The 17,429-nt window shown below is 45.2% G+C and overlaps 1 protein-coding gene across 1 annotated transcript in view; it reads left to right on the top strand.

Moving 5' to 3' along the window:
• usp34 (ubiquitin specific peptidase 34) overlaps positions 1 to 17,429 on the top strand; it is a 50,576-nt gene that overhangs the window by 8,832 nt on the left and 24,315 nt on the right. The window contains exons 5-27 of the mRNA XM_030779589.1: positions 1,367 to 1,417; positions 2,607 to 2,756; positions 3,643 to 3,710; positions 5,470 to 5,662; positions 6,108 to 6,169; positions 6,271 to 6,352; positions 6,507 to 6,599; positions 7,103 to 7,228; positions 8,007 to 8,178; positions 8,580 to 8,710; positions 9,071 to 9,861; positions 11,098 to 11,312; positions 11,825 to 11,940; positions 12,414 to 12,541; positions 13,022 to 13,111; positions 13,443 to 13,538; positions 13,867 to 13,949; positions 14,511 to 14,665; positions 15,042 to 15,155; positions 15,474 to 15,573; positions 15,974 to 16,133; positions 16,945 to 17,071; positions 17,289 to 17,429. The exon at positions 17,289 to 17,429 is cut by the window's right edge and continues 7 nt beyond it. Coding sequence (XP_030635449.1) covers positions 1,367 to 1,417; positions 2,607 to 2,756; positions 3,643 to 3,710; positions 5,470 to 5,662; positions 6,108 to 6,169; positions 6,271 to 6,352; positions 6,507 to 6,599; positions 7,103 to 7,228; positions 8,007 to 8,178; positions 8,580 to 8,710; positions 9,071 to 9,861; positions 11,098 to 11,312; positions 11,825 to 11,940; positions 12,414 to 12,541; positions 13,022 to 13,111; positions 13,443 to 13,538; positions 13,867 to 13,949; positions 14,511 to 14,665; positions 15,042 to 15,155; positions 15,474 to 15,573; positions 15,974 to 16,133; positions 16,945 to 17,071; positions 17,289 to 17,429 — 3,444 coding nt within the window. The remainder of the gene's footprint in view (positions 1 to 1,366; positions 1,418 to 2,606; positions 2,757 to 3,642; positions 3,711 to 5,469; positions 5,663 to 6,107; positions 6,170 to 6,270; positions 6,353 to 6,506; positions 6,600 to 7,102; positions 7,229 to 8,006; positions 8,179 to 8,579; positions 8,711 to 9,070; positions 9,862 to 11,097; positions 11,313 to 11,824; positions 11,941 to 12,413; positions 12,542 to 13,021; positions 13,112 to 13,442; positions 13,539 to 13,866; positions 13,950 to 14,510; positions 14,666 to 15,041; positions 15,156 to 15,473; positions 15,574 to 15,973; positions 16,134 to 16,944; positions 17,072 to 17,288) is intronic.

Raw genomic sequence — 17,429 nt, 5'->3', positions numbered from 1 at the left:
ACACTCCAGGTGGTGTTGAAGGTTCCATGGGTATAGAAAGGATGTGGCTACATTTTAAAATATTGATGTGCCAATTATAGGAATTATGGGTTAATACCACTAATCAACATTTTTGTGTCAACATCAGCCGATGCCGATAACATTTTGTTTCTTTTTTCAAAAGTAACATAAATGTTGATTAAAAATGTGTGGGCAGACATCAGTTACACGACCAATGCATCTGTTTGTCGACTTTGCGTGAGGGATTTAAAAATGAAAATTCGTCTGCAAAAACACAAGTAGCCCAGTTTCTCCTCCCAGAGTGGAATGCCTCTTTTGGGCTTTATCTCTGTAAATAGGTTATTAAATTCAACACATGAATTTTTCCCTCATTGTTTACTGCACGTGCGATGATAATTGAGCCATATTCATACAGCGTCTTAACGTGTAAAAATGGCTCCGGACTCTGGTGTTTAGACACGATCCTGCCCCTAGTTTCACACTCAGGCTTTAATCTATTCATAAACATTGACACAGATTAAAAGTGCTTCCAATTCAACTCAACTTTATGACACCTCAGTAGTTGGAAAGGACATAGTTACAGTGAGAGGATAGAAACTAAGGACTTTTTGTGTGAGGAAAAACAATGCCCCTCTGTTGTGAAACAACACAGTGTAATTGGCAAGGTATAGCTATGACAGAGACAGAATACAATTTGTGACCAGATTAATTAGACATGACATTACCTCATTCAACATAGTCTGCCCAACTGAATGCCCAAAGTTTGGCACCGTAGTTCTATTGTTAATGACAGGACAAGGAAAGATAGCCTAAATGAGAATAATTCATCTCAAAATGTTCAACACGATGATATTTGAACAAATGTTGCAGTCCATCGCCAGTGCCACAAGGTACCTACTGATTTGGAATATAAAGCAATTTTTACATATGCCTGTATGCTGATTTAAAAAAAAAACCCTCAGTAGAATCATAATGCTCACTTGATGAAATAACATGGCCTTAAAGCAAATATCGGCCAGGACCGATACGATTCCGATATTATCGTGCATCATCACATAGACATATATGTATGTCTCAGTCCTGGTCGTGAAGCGTCATCTCGTTAGCGTACCTCTCTGACCGAGCCTATTAACATGATTTAGTTTCTGCTCCACTACTTTTGGTCATGCATTGCTCGAGCTTCCCAAACAAAGTGCCGTGTTCTGGCACGGCGCTGAGGACAGATGGAACGGTTTTTGTCGAAAGGCAGAATGAATGTGTTTGCTGTTGGTCGTCGTCCTGTTTTTTGTTTTTCCCTCTTGGAACGTTTGTGTTCGGAGCGTCCGTGTCCTCACGCACATTTTTCCTCTGTCTTTCCCGTCTACAGGACATCTCGGCCCAAGAGAGCAATATCCTCGGATCATTCTGCGACATGAACGTAAGCTCGCCCCTTCTTTTGCACCTTCCAAAAAAAAATCTCTGTGCCCCCGGTGCCCAAATCTTTGTGTCTTGTGCCCTCGGTGGACATTCAGATGTTCTCGTCTGTGGTCTTGACCCTGGTCTCTCCTGTATAGTGTCTGTCATATTGATGCTCAGCCTAGTAAAGATGAGGGTGTTCCTGTGTGTTTGGGTTAGTGTTTTAAAAGTCTGTGTTATTGTGTTCAGTAACAAAGAACTCTGAGCAACTCTTTACATGCCTGTTGTTTTCCAGATAATTCTCGCTGTACGCAAGAAGCGTTTCTCTGTCTCTTCAGTGAAAATTGGTTATAAACAGCAGGTGTGATTTGTAATAGAACTCAGTGTGTTTGTTACTTATGCATTAATAATGTACCTTATGTGACTCAATACTGAGGATGTTTCTGATTTCCTTCATTCACTCCTCTCCTCCTGCAGTCTCTCTCTCTCTCTCTCTCTCTCTCTCCCCCCCCCCCTCCTTCGCTCTCTCCCTCTCTCCTTCTCTCAATCCCTCTTTCTCTCCCTCACTCTTTCTCTGCTCCTGTCCAAAGTCATTTCCCACAGCTTGGACCTATTTATATTTTATTGAGAAGCAGCACGAAAAGTCCCCTGTCCAAAGAACTGACAGCTGCGTCCCATTTATGGCCTTGTTAAAAAGAAAAAAAAAAAAAAACACACACACCGCTGTTCCTGAGTCAGTCTTCTGACTAATCTCAGTATCAGACTGTAGAGAAGGCCTTTAGGTTAGAACAGGTCTGAGATCAGGATCGTAATGATGATTCAGTGTGACTCGATTCCTTAACTGGATTATGATGCGATCAGTATGAGTCAGACGTGGCCTGGGGTTTAATGCAGTGTGATTGGAGATTTATAAAAGGTATTCTCTACCTGTTAAAGACATACGAGCGTTTCATTCCCTTGTCACATCGTTTCACACGATGCAGGGATTTGTAGCTTTGACAGTCACGTGTGGAGAGAGAATTCTTTATTGGGGTGTGTCGGAAACTGGGCCTTTTCTGTCCATTTTATTTGGATTTTCCTGTACTGTTATTGTGAACATTCCCGGATGTTTGGGGTCTCGGCGGGTCATTTTTTTTTTTTTTTGGATAAGAGGTGCCGTCGACGATCCCGCTGATAAGTGTTTTTTTTTTTTGTCGTGGTTAACGTTTCAGGATGTGGAGGTTCCGCTGCACTTGCTGCGCTACGTGTGCCTGTTCTGCGGGAAGCACGGGCTGTCTCTCATGAAGGACTGTTTCGAGTCGGGCACGCCGGACTCCCTCCCCTTCCCCATCGCTCATGCCTTCATCACCATCGTCTCCAACGTGAGTGCCACACCAATCAGGACCCAGCGTCCGGCAGCCCCTCAGCCTATCGCTGACCTTCAGATCTTTTCCCTTTGCGATGTCATGATGAACAAACCCAGAGCACACACACACACACACCGTGTCAACTTTACTGCTTTTTAGAGAAAATATTACATTTAAATTCAACAAAGCTTATTTACTAAATACTGCGAATGCCTTTTTTCACTGATTTAGAAAACGGATAAGTCACTACAAACATTTCTGACAGATGATACACAGAGAGAGGAGGAGTTTAGGGGAGGGGAGGGTTTGTGAAGAGTTTATTTATACGGTGCACAGGGAGTCATAAACCATGCACAAAGACAAGACCTGATTCCTCTCTTTATCGTTTATTATGAGCTTTTATCTCTCTATCTCTTTGATCTTTTGCCGTCTTCATTTATTGCTTAACGCCTTTCCAAGGCACAGTCAAGGACATATAGTCATTTCTAAATACTGTCGAGTACAGAGGATTTGCTTTGATTCCCTGGTTTCTGATGTGAACAGAGGGAGATAAAGAGGTCCGGCCTGAAAACTGCATTCCTTCATGGCCTCTGACTCTCTTTATTTTGAGCAAACAAACTCGAAAAGAGTTCAAGGTCACGGCCGGGCCATTCCGAAGGAGATAAAAAACAAACTTCATATCACTGGAATTGGCAAGATGTACAAAAATTCGTGATACCAGCGAATAAAAAAAGTTTCTGTCATATGAATATAAATGGGTATAGCGTGTCGCTTATGTAATTGATGAATAAGAAGTCTGTTTAACACTAAATGTACGCTTGAATTGAATGGGGGGAAAAAAAGTTCGTATTTTTATATTGTCTTGTTTATTTGTTGTTTGTTTGTTTGTTTACCCTAACAGATAAGAATATGGTTGCACATTCCGGCTGTCATGCAGCACATCATACCGTTCCGTACACACGTCATTAGGTAAGACCCTCTCCGCTGCTCAATTACATCGTATATTATAACCAAAACACCCAGACTAGCCTGACTCTGTTCTCTGTTTGAATTAACACACCCAGAATCTAATATACCATGGTGTGTGTTTCTGTGTACTGTTGAGGGGGGGGGGGGGGGGGGGGGGTCTGTAAACCCTGGGGGCTTTTGGAAGGTTCTGGAGGATTGGCCGCCCTTCCTCCAAGTGCTTAGCAACCGGCTCTTTACCGAGCATACATGACCAATGGAATTTTGCCGCGTGTCGAACGGACTTTTACCAACGTTGCGAAACGGTTCTCTGTCTGGTGGGTTGTCTGTTTATGTCCAGGATAAAGAAAAGGTGGTTGCTGGAACCTTCTCAGCATTGAAATGACTTCATACAGTAAAGTGAAGTCATTATGTTGTCCGTGTTCGATGGCTGCGAGAGGATGCTCTGTATTCTGGCTCTTTTTTAAATACGGCCGTAAATGATATAGCAGTAAATGTTTCGCTTTTGGCAGGAGCCGTAAACTCTTAAAGCTCATCCAGGCGAAATCAGGAGAGAGTTAGCCTGAGCTGCGCAGTGCTTCATCGCTCTGGGCAGTCAACGCACTCTTCACGATCTTAGTGAAACTGAGACAGCGGAGTGATGAAAAACAGACTCTGCATCCATTCCAAACACACAGGGAAAAAAACCCCTCTGTCTCTCAGAGATCGACGACACATTGGCTTGTTTATGTACGGAATCTGCTTTGGTCGTTGGGTCGGGTTAGTGCCCAAATATGCATGGAGAATATTATGAAATAGTGATAAATACGCTTTCTTCTTCTTTTTTTTTTTTTTTTTAATCACCTGTTCTGGAGCAGCTGGTTAATTTCAAATCGCTAAAATGAATGCAGTTCTACGAGGTTTTGCGCGTCTGCACAGAGAGCCCGTAACCGAGGAACAGAGTACGCTCCCTTCTAAGCGCGGAGCTGCTGCCGTGGAGCTGCGCTGTTGCAAGTTGCTAGGAAGAGCATCCCTCACCATGGCAACAGTCACCGCGGTTCTCCTCACATGACCCGAGGGGAGCCAGACGGCTGGCGCGTCGTGGAGGCTCTGGCAGTCATGTGACCCTGAAAGACTCAACTGGCTCAGAGCCGTTCCTCAACGAGAGAGAGAGAGAGGGAGAGAGAGAGAGAGATCAGCTGTATATTCGACTTCCCAATTTGTCATTGGCTTGTACTGTCTTCTCCGTTTCATTGCAGTTTTATGATGAAGCATCCTCCGTTAAATCCATTCACCTCAGGTCTTTTGAAAGGATTTCATTCACTCACGTCGAGAGAAACACACACGAAAAACCCTACGTTATTTTTTTTCTTTTCCTTCGTTTGTTCAGGCTTACTAAACAGTCCGGTCCTTTAAGGGTGATTAACCTGATTAGCAGTAATGGAGTGTTCAGAGGAGTAATACACAGACGACATTGCTCCTGTGCATTTGCGTTTTGCATGCTCCTCAGTTTTTGGGTTTTTTTTTTGGTGTTTCCAGAACCTGTTACACTTAACCGTTGGCCAGACCTCACTAGCAATACTTCATCTTTACACTGTGTATGGGTTTGGGTGTAATTTTTGCTCAGTGTCTCTCTCTCTCTCTCTTTTACTTCTTAATTCTATTTCTCTTTCATCCCTTCTCTCACTTTCTCACTCTCTTTCTGTCTCTCTCCCTCTCTCTCTCTCTCTCTCTCTCTCTCGCTCTCTCTCTCGCTCTCTCTCTCTCTCTCTGTGTCTCTCAGGTATTTATGTAAGTTGTCGGATCAGGAGCTGAGGCAGAGTGCTGCGAGGAACATGGCAGATCTGATGTGGAGTACAGTGAAGGAGCCTTTAGACAGTGCTCTGTGTTTTGATAAGGAAAGCCTGGACCTTGCCTTCAAATACTTCATGTCCCCCACACTCACTATGAGACTGGCCGGCCTCAGCCAGATCACGGTGCGAATGACACACTCTCTCTCTCTCTCTCACACACACACACACACACACTCTCTCTCTCTCGCTATGATGCATGGTGCAAATATGTCACATGCGCACACACTTCCACATTAATATTCACACCTACACAGTGCTTTTTTTTTTTATAGAAATGGGCATTTTACATCTAAATTGGTCTGTTTAGCCATAGGTACTCTCTTTTAACAACTGGCATGTCATGTACTTTGAAGCACTGAAACTTTGCAATATGACAGTGTTTTCACAAACACGCTGTGCTCCAAGTTAATCACACTCAACCCGAGACAGATGTACTCTGCTGATTCTCTTATCGCCACCCAGTAATTACAGCCTCGCCTACGGCTCATTCTTCTCTGGCGGAGTGAAGAGAAAAAAAATAAAAATGTGTTTTTTTTTTTTTTTTTCCTTTGTGTTTCATTCTCACCAGAATCAACTTCACACCTTTAATGATGTCTGTAATAACGAGTCGCTGGTGTCTGACACAGAAACGTAAGTCACCTGTCTCTTCCAGAACTTTCTTCTGAATAAAGTTAGAACGTTTGGTCGCAAGACGAAACTTCTTAACCTCCAACTCCGGTTTCTTTCTCCAGCTCAATAGCAAAGGAGCTCGCCGACTGGCTGATCAACAACAATGTAGTGGAGCATATTTTTGGACCTAATTTGCACATTGAGGTGATTATCGTTTGTGTTGAACAGAACTGAATATTATAACAGTCTGTTTTAATCTTGAAACGTTCGCCTACGGCGCACTTCATTTCTCAACTCACCTCACATAGAAGTTACGATTTTTCAACTGAACGTTCTCTGTTCTCTGTTCCGGTTCTAGATCATTAAGCAGTGCCAAGTGATCCTGAACTTTCTAGCAGCAGAGGGCAGGTTAAGCACACAGCATGTGGACTGCATCTGGGCTGCAGCGCAGGTCAGAGTTCTCACACAAAACACGTAGAACATTCTGGAAACTCGTTGAGTGCGTCGAGATGCCTCGTGAGCGGTGGTGCACTCTCTCCTGATTAGTCATATGAGACTCCCAATGTTGAGTTCCTGTTTTGGTGGTTAAAAGCTGCCCTTTTTTTTTTTTTTTTTTTTTTACTTTTACTGATTCACAATCAAATGTTCGACTCCGACTGATGCCCCTGTACAAATAGTCTCATCGTCACGTAACGTCATAAAAAAAATTGGTGCAACCTTGTGAAGTTAAACCTTTACATCTTATATGTAATGTTTCTGTTTTAATCGGAGTATCTTTACCTGCTCACTGTGTAATAACTGAATCCTCTGGAGTTCTGGGCTTGATGCTCTTGCTCTTGCCTGTTGGGTGTATCTTACTGTATTGTATTGCTTTATGATAGAGCCTGAGTGGAAAGAGGTATTAATGTTTAAAAATGCAATGTGTGTGTGTGTGTGTGTGTGTGTGTGTGACAGCTGAAGCACTGCAGTAGGTACATCCATGACCTGTTCCCCTCTCTGATAAAAAACCTGGAACCCGGACCCCTCAGACACGTCCTCAATCTGGTGTCTGGACTGCACCCCAGTGCTCACACTGAGCAGGTACACACACACACACACACACACACTCTCACACAGGGATTCACAGGTGCACACACACACACACACACACACACACACAGGGATTCACAGGCACATACACACACAGGGATTCACGGGCATGTGCACACACACACACACACACACACACACACACACACACACACACACAGGGATTCATGGGCATGTGCACGCGCGCACGCACACACTCACACACACAGGGATTCACAGGTGCACACACACACACACACACACACACACAGGGATTCACAGGCACATACACACACAGGGATTCACGGGCATGTGCACACACACACACACACACACACAGGGATTCATGGGCATGTGCACGCGCGCACGCACACACTCACACACACAGGGATTCACAGGTGCACACACACACACACACACACACACACACACACACACACACACACACACACACAGGGATTCACAGGTACACGCACACACACAGCTCATTGTGTGTGGGCAGCATGCCCTCTGTCAGCTTTGGTTGTAGAAAACGCTGGGTTTTTTTTTCCTCCACTTCATTAACGTTGCTCTTTGTAATACACAGCCTCACACTCAGTTCACCAAAAAAGGAACAACTTACTCACCATCGTCAGCTACTACAACACGTTTTAACAAAGAATACTATGCAGGCCACATGTTTCTAATACACACAGTTACCAAATTGTCATACACTTAACACATGAACTCGTATGTTGTGTGGATATAGATCCGTGTGTATTCATATCTGTGTGTGTGTGTGTTTATCCAGACTCTGTACCTGGCCTCCATGCTGATCAAGGCTCTGTGGAATAATGCTTTAGCTGCCAAAGCCCAGCTCTCCAAACCCAGCTCCTTTGCCTCTCTCCTCAGCAACAACATTCCCATATGCAACAAGAAAGGTCTGTGTCTGAAGGCGCATCCCTGGATTTTCCTGGAATACAGTTAACTTTTTTGTATATGCATACATATATGTATACATACATACATACATACATACATACACACACACACACACACACACACACACACACATATATATATATATATATTTTTTTTTTTTTGACCCATGTATTCAGTTATTTCTTTCATTCTTAAATCACATTCTACACATTCTGTATCTACTTTTATACAATCAAGTCCAACACATCTCATGCTCTGAATGTAAGAGTGAGGTTTTAGATGTTCTGAAAAATGCTGTTCTAAAAGGTGTGTTCTAGAACTCACAGCTGACTCACATGAACAGTTTCAATGATCATTTCAGTATTCTCTGGTAACTAATGGATGTTGAGAAAGTTCACTGAGGTCAGATGTCAGTGTTGTGTCGTGCGTGTTTTGCGGTCAGGTTCCCCGGCGGCGAGCCCTGAGAGCAGCGACAACAGTGACACGCATCACAGCGCCGGCAGTGACATCGAGATGGACGAACCAATCATGAGCGGTGCAAAGCGAGGCCAGCAGAGACTCTCTGACACAGAGGTACTCAACACACCCCTACACACACACACCCCTACACACACACACCCCTACACACACACACACACACACACACACACACACACACACACACACACACACACACACACACTAATTCATTCTTAGAGTCATCCAGTATTAGTCTCTGCTGTTAATTACTGGGCTCTCCGATTTACAGGTAATCCTGATATTCAGTGGTTCAGGAAAAGCTCTAAAGTAAAGATGCAGCTCACAAACGATCACTTTTAGAAAACAAAATGACAAGCTCTTTCTTTTTTTTTTTCTCTCTTATCTTTCTTTTTGTCTGTCTCTCTCTCCCTCTCTCTCTCTCTCTCTCTCTCTCTCTCTCTCTCTCTGCGTTAGGAGTCGATGCAGGGTAGTTCTGACGAGACGGCTAACAGCGGCGAGGAGGGCAGCAGCGGGCCGGGGAGCAGCAGTGGCCGTAGCGAAGCGTCCAGTAACGAGGCGGGCTCCAGTCGAGCCAGCCAATCGGCCGGCAGCCCTGGCAGTGAGCTTCACTCCGACGACATGGCCGACAGCGAGGCCCTGAAGGAGGAGGAAGAAGAGGAGGAGGAGGAAGAAGAGGAGGACGACGAGGACGAAGACGAGGACGATGAAGACGACGAGGAGGAAGATCGCGACAGACCGGCTTTGGCGACGGAGGGCAGCCCTCAGAAGGAATCGCGGGAACCCCGAGATGCTGCGTCGTCGTCGTCGACGTCGTCCGAACTGCGGAAGAGGAAAGCGGCCGAGCCTCTCGGAGAGGTACAGGGGCCTCCGGAAAGACCCGGAATGTCTACGCCCAACGTGTCTGGACCCTCAACTGGGCCGGGCCTTCCTAAACCCAAAACCCCCTTCACGCAAGACACCCCGATGGTTACAGCCTCTTCGTCTTCTGTGAGAATGTTGGATGCATGTTCGCTGACGTCTGTGGAGCGAAACGAACAGACCACGCAGCAGCAGGGTCCCCAAGGACCCGAAATGGGTCCCCACTTGACCCCAGGTCCCCAGGAATCTCCTTGCCTGCCCCGGCCCGGAGACTTCCTCAGCGAAGCCATCGGCACCGAACTGTTCAACTGCCGACGATTCATCAACCCCCAGCATCATCATCACCATCACCACCACCATCATCATCATCACCATCACCACGATGGGTAAGGCGAAAAGGGTTAGAGGACAAAATATGTGGAGAGTAGAGGTTTAACGAGATTTTCCCTATTTACTGTTTGATTTCTACCTCGATTTTTGGGCCACAGTTTGGTTTGCGTCAAGGTTTGGGTTGAAAGAAAATTGAACCAGCTCATAACTAATATTTTCTTTCTTTTTAAACGTGTGCAAATTTAACACAAATAGAACAAGGTTTTTTTTTTTTCTTCTTTTTAAACACGTACAAATTCAACACAGATAGAACTAGGTTGATACAAACAGCACAACAAAGCTCCTTGAAAAATAAGAAAGAAAGAAAGAAAGAAAGAAAACCAATCTTCAACACCTTTTTGTTTTAAAGTCTCTCCTTTAGAAAACGAGTGTCAGAAAACTAAACTTTAGCAACACTTATTTTAAATGTCCTCTCCGTGACAGTGACATCGGTATCTTTAAGGTTCCTCAGCGAGAAAAATAACAGTGAGGTTTCCGTTGCTGCGAGTGACAGCAAAACCCGGAGTAATCGATGCCGATTTGAACGAGGCACGACCGTCCTCGATTTGGGGACTTTCTCAGGAGCGTGTCATTTCAGCAGAAAAAGAAACGCACGACGAGCGTAAAACGTCGCCCGACTGCTCTGACCTTTTTAAGATCGTGACGCGGCTACTTTGACATAGGAAACGCACGTTCCCTCTTTGAGAAGCCTAGAGATTAGATCTACCGTATTCATTTATGTGGGTTCATATATACCAATGTAACATATAATTTGTGGTTGGTACAATGGCACCCTGTGTTTCGTGGTATTTTTGAATTGTCATGTCAGCCCAGTTCAAGCAAACACGCGCTGCATCAAAACCATGGTGTGTGTACCATATGTACGCGTGGACGCATGCAGTGAGAAATGAAGAGAAAAAGAGTGTCAGCTTCAAAATAGGATTAACATTGTTCTTAAAGATCAAAAGCACAAAAAGCGCGAGATGTCTAAACCACGGTTTTCGGTCTTAGTACAATACGGTTATGCCCCCTAGCCGAGAAACGAGTACGTTTTGTTATACTTGTAAAAGTATTTGGTCTCTTGGCCCATCAGACATGTCTGCGTTGAACTGATACCAGTCTGTCTGTCTGTCTACCTGTCTGTCTGTTGTTCCTCTCTCTGTGTTCTGTTTTGCTTCCTGTCTCTCTTGTGACCTCGGGCGGCCCTCTCTGACAACGTCTGTTTTTTTTTTTTTTGTCGTGTGTCTCTGCAGTCCCATGGTGGAGGACATGCTGAGCGCGGACGACGTGAGCTGCAGCAGTTCTCAGGTCAGCGCCAAGTCGGAGAAGAACATGGCTGATTTTGACGGAGAGGAGTCAGGCTGCGAGGAGGAGCTGGTCCAGATTAACTCCCACGCTGAGCTCAGCTCCCACCTGCAGCAGCACCTCCCCAACCTGGCCTCCATCTACCACGAACACCTCGTCCAAGGTAGGAGACTCGGACTCGCTCGCAGGGCGCGCTCGCGTGTTACGCGCAGGCACAAATGCATTCACTGGCTCAAACCTCTTACACACACACACACACACACACGCTCAGCTTTTGTCAACCTGTTAATTTGTAGTGTGTGAGTGCATACCCACACACTTTTTTTTATGTCAGTGATGGTTGATTAGAGATGCACACACACATCCTCTCTCTCTCTCTCTCTCTCTCTCTCTCTCTCTCTCGCTCTCGCTCTCTCTCAGATTCTCTCCATCTCAGATCCACTCTCTCTCTCTCTCTCTCTCTCTCTCTCTCTCTCTCTCTCTCTCTCTCTCTCTCTCTCTCAGATCCTCTCCCTCTCAGATCCACTCTCTCTCTCTAACTCTCAGATTCTCTCCATCTCAGATCCACTCTCTCTCATTCTCTCTCTCTCTCATTCTCTCTCGTTCTCTCTCTCTGAGCATATATGACCCAGTTGGCGGTGTGTGTGTGTGATTGTGGGTATTGACTGTCCACAGGTCCAGCGGTGCATAAGCATCAGTACTCTGGTCATGCTTTGACTGACATTAACCTGGACAACGTGTGTAAGAAAGGAAACACACTGCTGTGGGACTTGGTTCAGGACGAGGACGCGGTAAGGCAGAAGCTGCCGGAAGGTTTTGTTTTTTTTTTTTGCTGGATAGTTTAGTCTGTCTTTTGCTAGAGTTTTAAACCCAGTTCACATCCATTGAGAGTCTGAAGAAGAAGATTTAGCATATGTAAATCACAGCATCTGTTTTTGTTTGTTTGATATCAAATGGGTCAAAGCGAAACGCTACCATATGGATCTACATGATGCATTGTTGTAATGGAAACTAATTCATCGCTTGCTTCTCTTTTTAATGTAGGCTGCCTAGTTATAGATGTGTCTCTTTCAAGATTTTCTCAGCAAGCTAACTAGTCTCGTCTGCCGTCACAATTTTAAATTTGAAACAAATCTTTTTTTTGTGTGCATGTGTCTTTTCAGAGTCTCATATTTGTCTGTGTTTTAATATGTATGACTCTGCTGAATGCCTACAGTGAAACTTTAATGTGTAAAGCGGTTTGGTTTGTTTCCATGGCGATCAGATCCACCTGTCGGAGGGCCTGATTAACGAGGCGGAGAAGCTGCTGTGTTCTCTGGTGTGCTGGTTCACAGACAGACAGATCCGAATGCGCTTCATCGAGGGCTGTCTGGAAAACCTGGCTCATCACCGGTAAGACCGGCCAAAAGGGGGCGCCAGAAACATTTTTCTGCCGAGTTCCCATTTTCTCTAGCTACCTAATGAACGTTGATTTCCTTACGTTTCTGTTCAGAACCATAAAATAAGCAACGCGTTCTCCTGTTGCTGCAGGCACTAATGTCCAAAACACGAAATCTTAGAGTATTTTAGGGTAGTGAATAGTGAATAATGCATTTTAATAGTGAATAATGCATTTTAATAGTGAATGCTTGCCTGAGCTATTCAGCTAACAGTGTTGTCTTTGTACATTGCATAGCAGTGTCTTGTTAACTGTTTATTTTTCTTTCGCTTAAATCACAAATCCACTTTTCAGCCTCTTAGCTTGCGTACATGGTCTTTAGTATTGTCTGCCAGTTTAGTAAAACAACACGACGGTTTTGACAGTGTCAACACTCACGCCAGGGAAACTGCGTTTGACGTTTAACCGGAAGCTTCTCTCGTAACCTCTTACAGGTCGGTGGTGGTGTCCCTGCGCCTGCTGCCTAAACTCTTCGGAACCTTCCAGCAGTTTGGCTCCAGCTATGACACGCACTGGATCACGATGTGAGTGAACTCTGGAGAGAGGAAACAGGCGTGTCTGCCAGTTTTTCAGTCCTATATTCAGTCGTAGAGTTTGATTACAGGCTCGGCTAAACCCACAAGTTGTAATAACTCTCTTAATAACCCTGGCCGTGGTACATATATTTCAGTAACGTTAACGGAAGGAATGGTATTAATGTCTATTACACGTTTATTACACCATAATAGCAGTGTAAAAACATGAAATATGAGTGTTATGGGCAGGAAATACTGATTGGTCGTTACTATCATTGTGATGATGCGCTGTATGATGAGAATGTGGTGATGGTGATGATGATGATGATGATGATGGCAGGTGGGCAGAGAAGGAGCTGCACATGATGAAGCTTTTCTTTGAGGACCTTTTGCACTATATACAGGAAGTGAGAGAACAGCGCCACAAATTCACTCTGTAAGAACCCGACTCTACTTTAATAAATGCATCTGATTTTAGCTCAGTACCCGTTCAGTTACGTTGTTTGGTCTTGCTCTGAAATGATTGAAAATGGGGGGGGGGGGGGGGGAGTGGGAGCTCTTCTCTCGGCTGCTCTTATTGCGATAAGTGATATTGATGTGGACCTATCTAATATCAGTTAATTTTTTTTGTTTGTTTGTTTTTGTCCTGTAGTCTGGTGGTGATTTAGTGCATCCGGCTGTACAGTAGTAATTGATTGTGGGGTACTGTGGTTTGGCGACTAAGTGTTGGCTGTTTGTAACTCTGGCGTTTGCTGTTGGGACAGGTACAGTCACAGCGCAGAAGTGCAGGTGCGTCTCCAGTTTCTCACCTGCGTGTTTTCCACGCTGGGCTCCCCGGACCACTTCCGTGAGTTACTGTAGCCGAATATTCTCTCTCTCTCTCTCTCTCTCTCTCTCTCTCTCTCTCTTTATATATTTTTTTTTACACTAAAAGACTTAACGTAAGTTAGCGGGGCTCTCAGTCATACTGTTTGCTTACATACTCACGTGCCCTTTGGGGGGTGGACCCCTCCCCATTATAAAATGATACAGCTCTAATAAAAGCATTTATGATTATGAAGTTATGAAATTTTAATAAATATTATCTTTTTTTCCTCTCAGTGTCTTCTCTGAGGCTTGAGCACTATAACTAACTCAAACACATATATAATCGTTGATGTCTTTCATTTGCTTTCATTCAGGGCAGTGTACAAATCAAATAAAAATGTGTCATTTCTGATATCTATATTTTCTCTCAGAGCTGTAACCAATCCAATTAGTACTCTCTCTCACACACACACACACACACACACACACACACACACACACATATATGTTTATATGTCCCCCCTTTATCAGACTGTTAGGCCTCAACATGACTTTCTGTGCGTGTGTGTGTGTGTGTGTGTGCGTGTGTGTGTGGTATCAGGGCTGAGTCTAGAGCAGGTGGATATCTTATGGCACTGCCTGGTGGAGGACTCAGAGTGCTATGACGACGCCCTGCACTGGTTCCTTAACCAGGTTCGCAGTAAGGACCAGCATGCCATGGGCATGGAGACATACAAACACCTCTTCCTGGAGAAGGTGAGAAAAGCTGTATTCACACACCATACTGACAGTGAGCTTAAGATGGGATGAGAGGACAGGGTAATTCATGCTCACAGAGCCATTGAGCACTAGTGTATTTATTAGTGGAGATACTGGAAATTGTTGTGAATGCAGTTTAGTCTTTTACTTATTTCCAAAGCTTGAGAGGAGAGGGAGAAAAAGCTTATTTTGTGTGTGAGCACGCTCTCTCACTCTAAGGGTTTTTGCCTGAAGATTTACTGTGTCTGTGGCCTCAGGCTGATTTGGATGGAGGTGCTTTGCCTAATAATCGTTACCCCTCTTTTGTCTTCCTTTCCCTTCATCCCTGTCTCTCTCTCTCTCTCTCTTTTTTTTTTTAATTTGTCTCTTGCAGATGCCGCAATTAAAGCCAGAGACCATCAGTATGACTGGACTGAATCTGTTCCAGCATCTGTGTAACTTGGCTCGTCTGGCCACCAGTGCCTACGACAGCGGCTCCAACTGCGAGGTTAGACCTCCGTGTCTGTCTCTGTGTGTGTGTGTGTGTGTGTTTGTGTGTATGTTTTCCTCTTTAGAGTACTGATGGTACAAAAAAAACACTGTGTTCTGGAATGTTGAATGAAAGCATCATTCAACATTCAGCAGTATTGGATTTCCTTTACTGTGTAGACGTGGTTAAGAACCAGACAGAAACTCTTGGGAGTGAGTGCCTAATTCTGCTTTCAACCTCTCGCACTCTAACTTCTCTCTCTCTCTCTCTCTCTCTCTCTCTCTCTCTCTCTCTCTGTCTTGCTCTCCCTCTCTCCGTCTCTCCCTCTGTCCGTAGCTGTGCGGTATGGACCAGTTGTGGGGCATTGCTCTGAGAGCCCAGTCTGCCGACATCAGCCGCGCCGCCATCCAGTATATCAACTCTTACTACATCAACGGTCAGGGTACAGTCATAACACAGCTCGCGCGCACGCACACACGTACACAGACACACGCACGCACACACGTACACAGACACGCGCACACACACACACGCACACACATGTGCAAAAACGCATCTCTGAAGATTTCTTTAATGAGGGAAGTTTTGGGTTCTGGCAGTCCAGCATCTGTGCTTCATTCATCTGTATGTCATTTGAAACGCTGTGCTTTAAATCTAGACAATCTGTGGTACATGGAATCAGATCAATGTGTGTGTGTGTGTGTGTGAGATACAGTCATATTTTAGTACCTATTAATGCCTGCTTGCTTCTCAAGGCTGTGTGAGACTGCACTGTAAGAGAGACACTGTGTGGATTTGTTCTAAGTAAACGTGCGGTGTGTGACGGTCCTCCTCAGGTAAGACGGGTCTGGAGAAAGAGCAGGAGTTTATCAGTAAGTGCATGGAGAGTCTGCTAATGGCCTCAGCCAACCTGGAGAAGGACCCTCACTCGAGCCTGACGGTCATCGAGAGAGGACTGCTCATGCTCAAAACACACCTGGAAGCCTTCCGACGCAGGTAACACCCACACGTACACTACATTTTATATTTATATTCATTCGCTCGGCAGACGCCCTTATCCAAAACGGCTACCAAGACGGGCAGAAATCCAGGCGCGTTGCCGTTAAGGAGCTGTCTGTGGCGTACATGCTGCTGCTAAGCTCAGTATTAGACCAGATACAAACGCAAGGAAAGCTGAAGGAAAGTGAGAGAGTGAACCGCTACACACAGACAGGTAGAAACAGTGCGAGCGGACTGAGACCAGAACCGAGAGCAAACAAACTCTGCTGTCCCAACGTCCTGAACTGTCAGACCCAGATATGGCATCGTCCCTCTGTCTGCTTTAAAACAAAAAAAAAATTATATCAAAATGAGGGGTGTCAAGCTCCAGACCTCAGGCCCTACAGTGTTTACACATACAGCTGTGCACCACACCATCTGGTGACTCTGAGTGTCCCTCAGGACAGATCTGAATGTTCTCGTTATTAGCCACGGTGATTATAACTGTCAGTGGTTTAAAGGAAAAAAACAAAACAAAACTGTGCGGTGACACAGTGCTTTATTGAAGCAAAGTAAAGATTTGTGTGTGTTGTTCTCGATGAAACAAAAAAAAAAACACGTTTTACTGCTTTGTTCACCTATTATTACAGTTCTGTTATTCACGCATGTCTGCTTCATGTTAGAAGACTCCAAGAGTTCATGCTGCTCACTCACACACACACACACAATCTCTCTCTCTCTCCCTCTCTCTGTCTCTCTCTCGCTCCCTCTCTCTCTCTCTGTCTCTGTCTCTCTCCCCCTCCCCCCCCTCCCTCCTTCCCTCTTACAGGTTTGCATACCACCTGAGGCAGTGGCAGATAGAAGGCACTGGGATCAGTAGCCACCTTAAAGCACTGAGTGACAAACAGTCTCTTCCACTACGCATCGTCTGCCAACCTGCCGGCCTGCCCGACAAGGTCAGGAAACCTCCTCCCGCCCCTCCTCCCCCCTCCTCCTCCTCCTCCCCCTCGCCCCCCCCCCCCTGTTTGTAGGAGTACACTGTAATTCAGCCTGAAGTTGATTTTCAGAGAAACTTTGATTATAGTCGGTCGTCACTTAAAGAAGGAAATCCATAGTTTACCCTTAATAAAAGAGTAACGGCCCTCTATCTTTTTGTTTTGTGTGTGTGTGTAGATGACGATAGAGATGTACCCGAGCGATCAGGTGGCCGACCTCAGGGCAGAGGTCACTCACTGGTATGAGAACCTGCAGAAGGAGCAGATGACCCAGCAGGCTCAGCTGCAGGAGTTCGGTCAGAGCAGCCGACAAACCGAC

Source organism: Chanos chanos, chromosome 7 (genome assembly GCF_902362185.1).
Source record: "Chanos chanos chromosome 7, fChaCha1.1, whole genome shotgun sequence".
NCBI lineage: Eukaryota > Metazoa > Chordata > Actinopteri > Gonorynchiformes > Chanidae > Chanos > Chanos chanos.
Note: the sequence above shows the minus strand (reverse complement) of the source record. Positions and strands in the feature narration are given on the sequence as shown.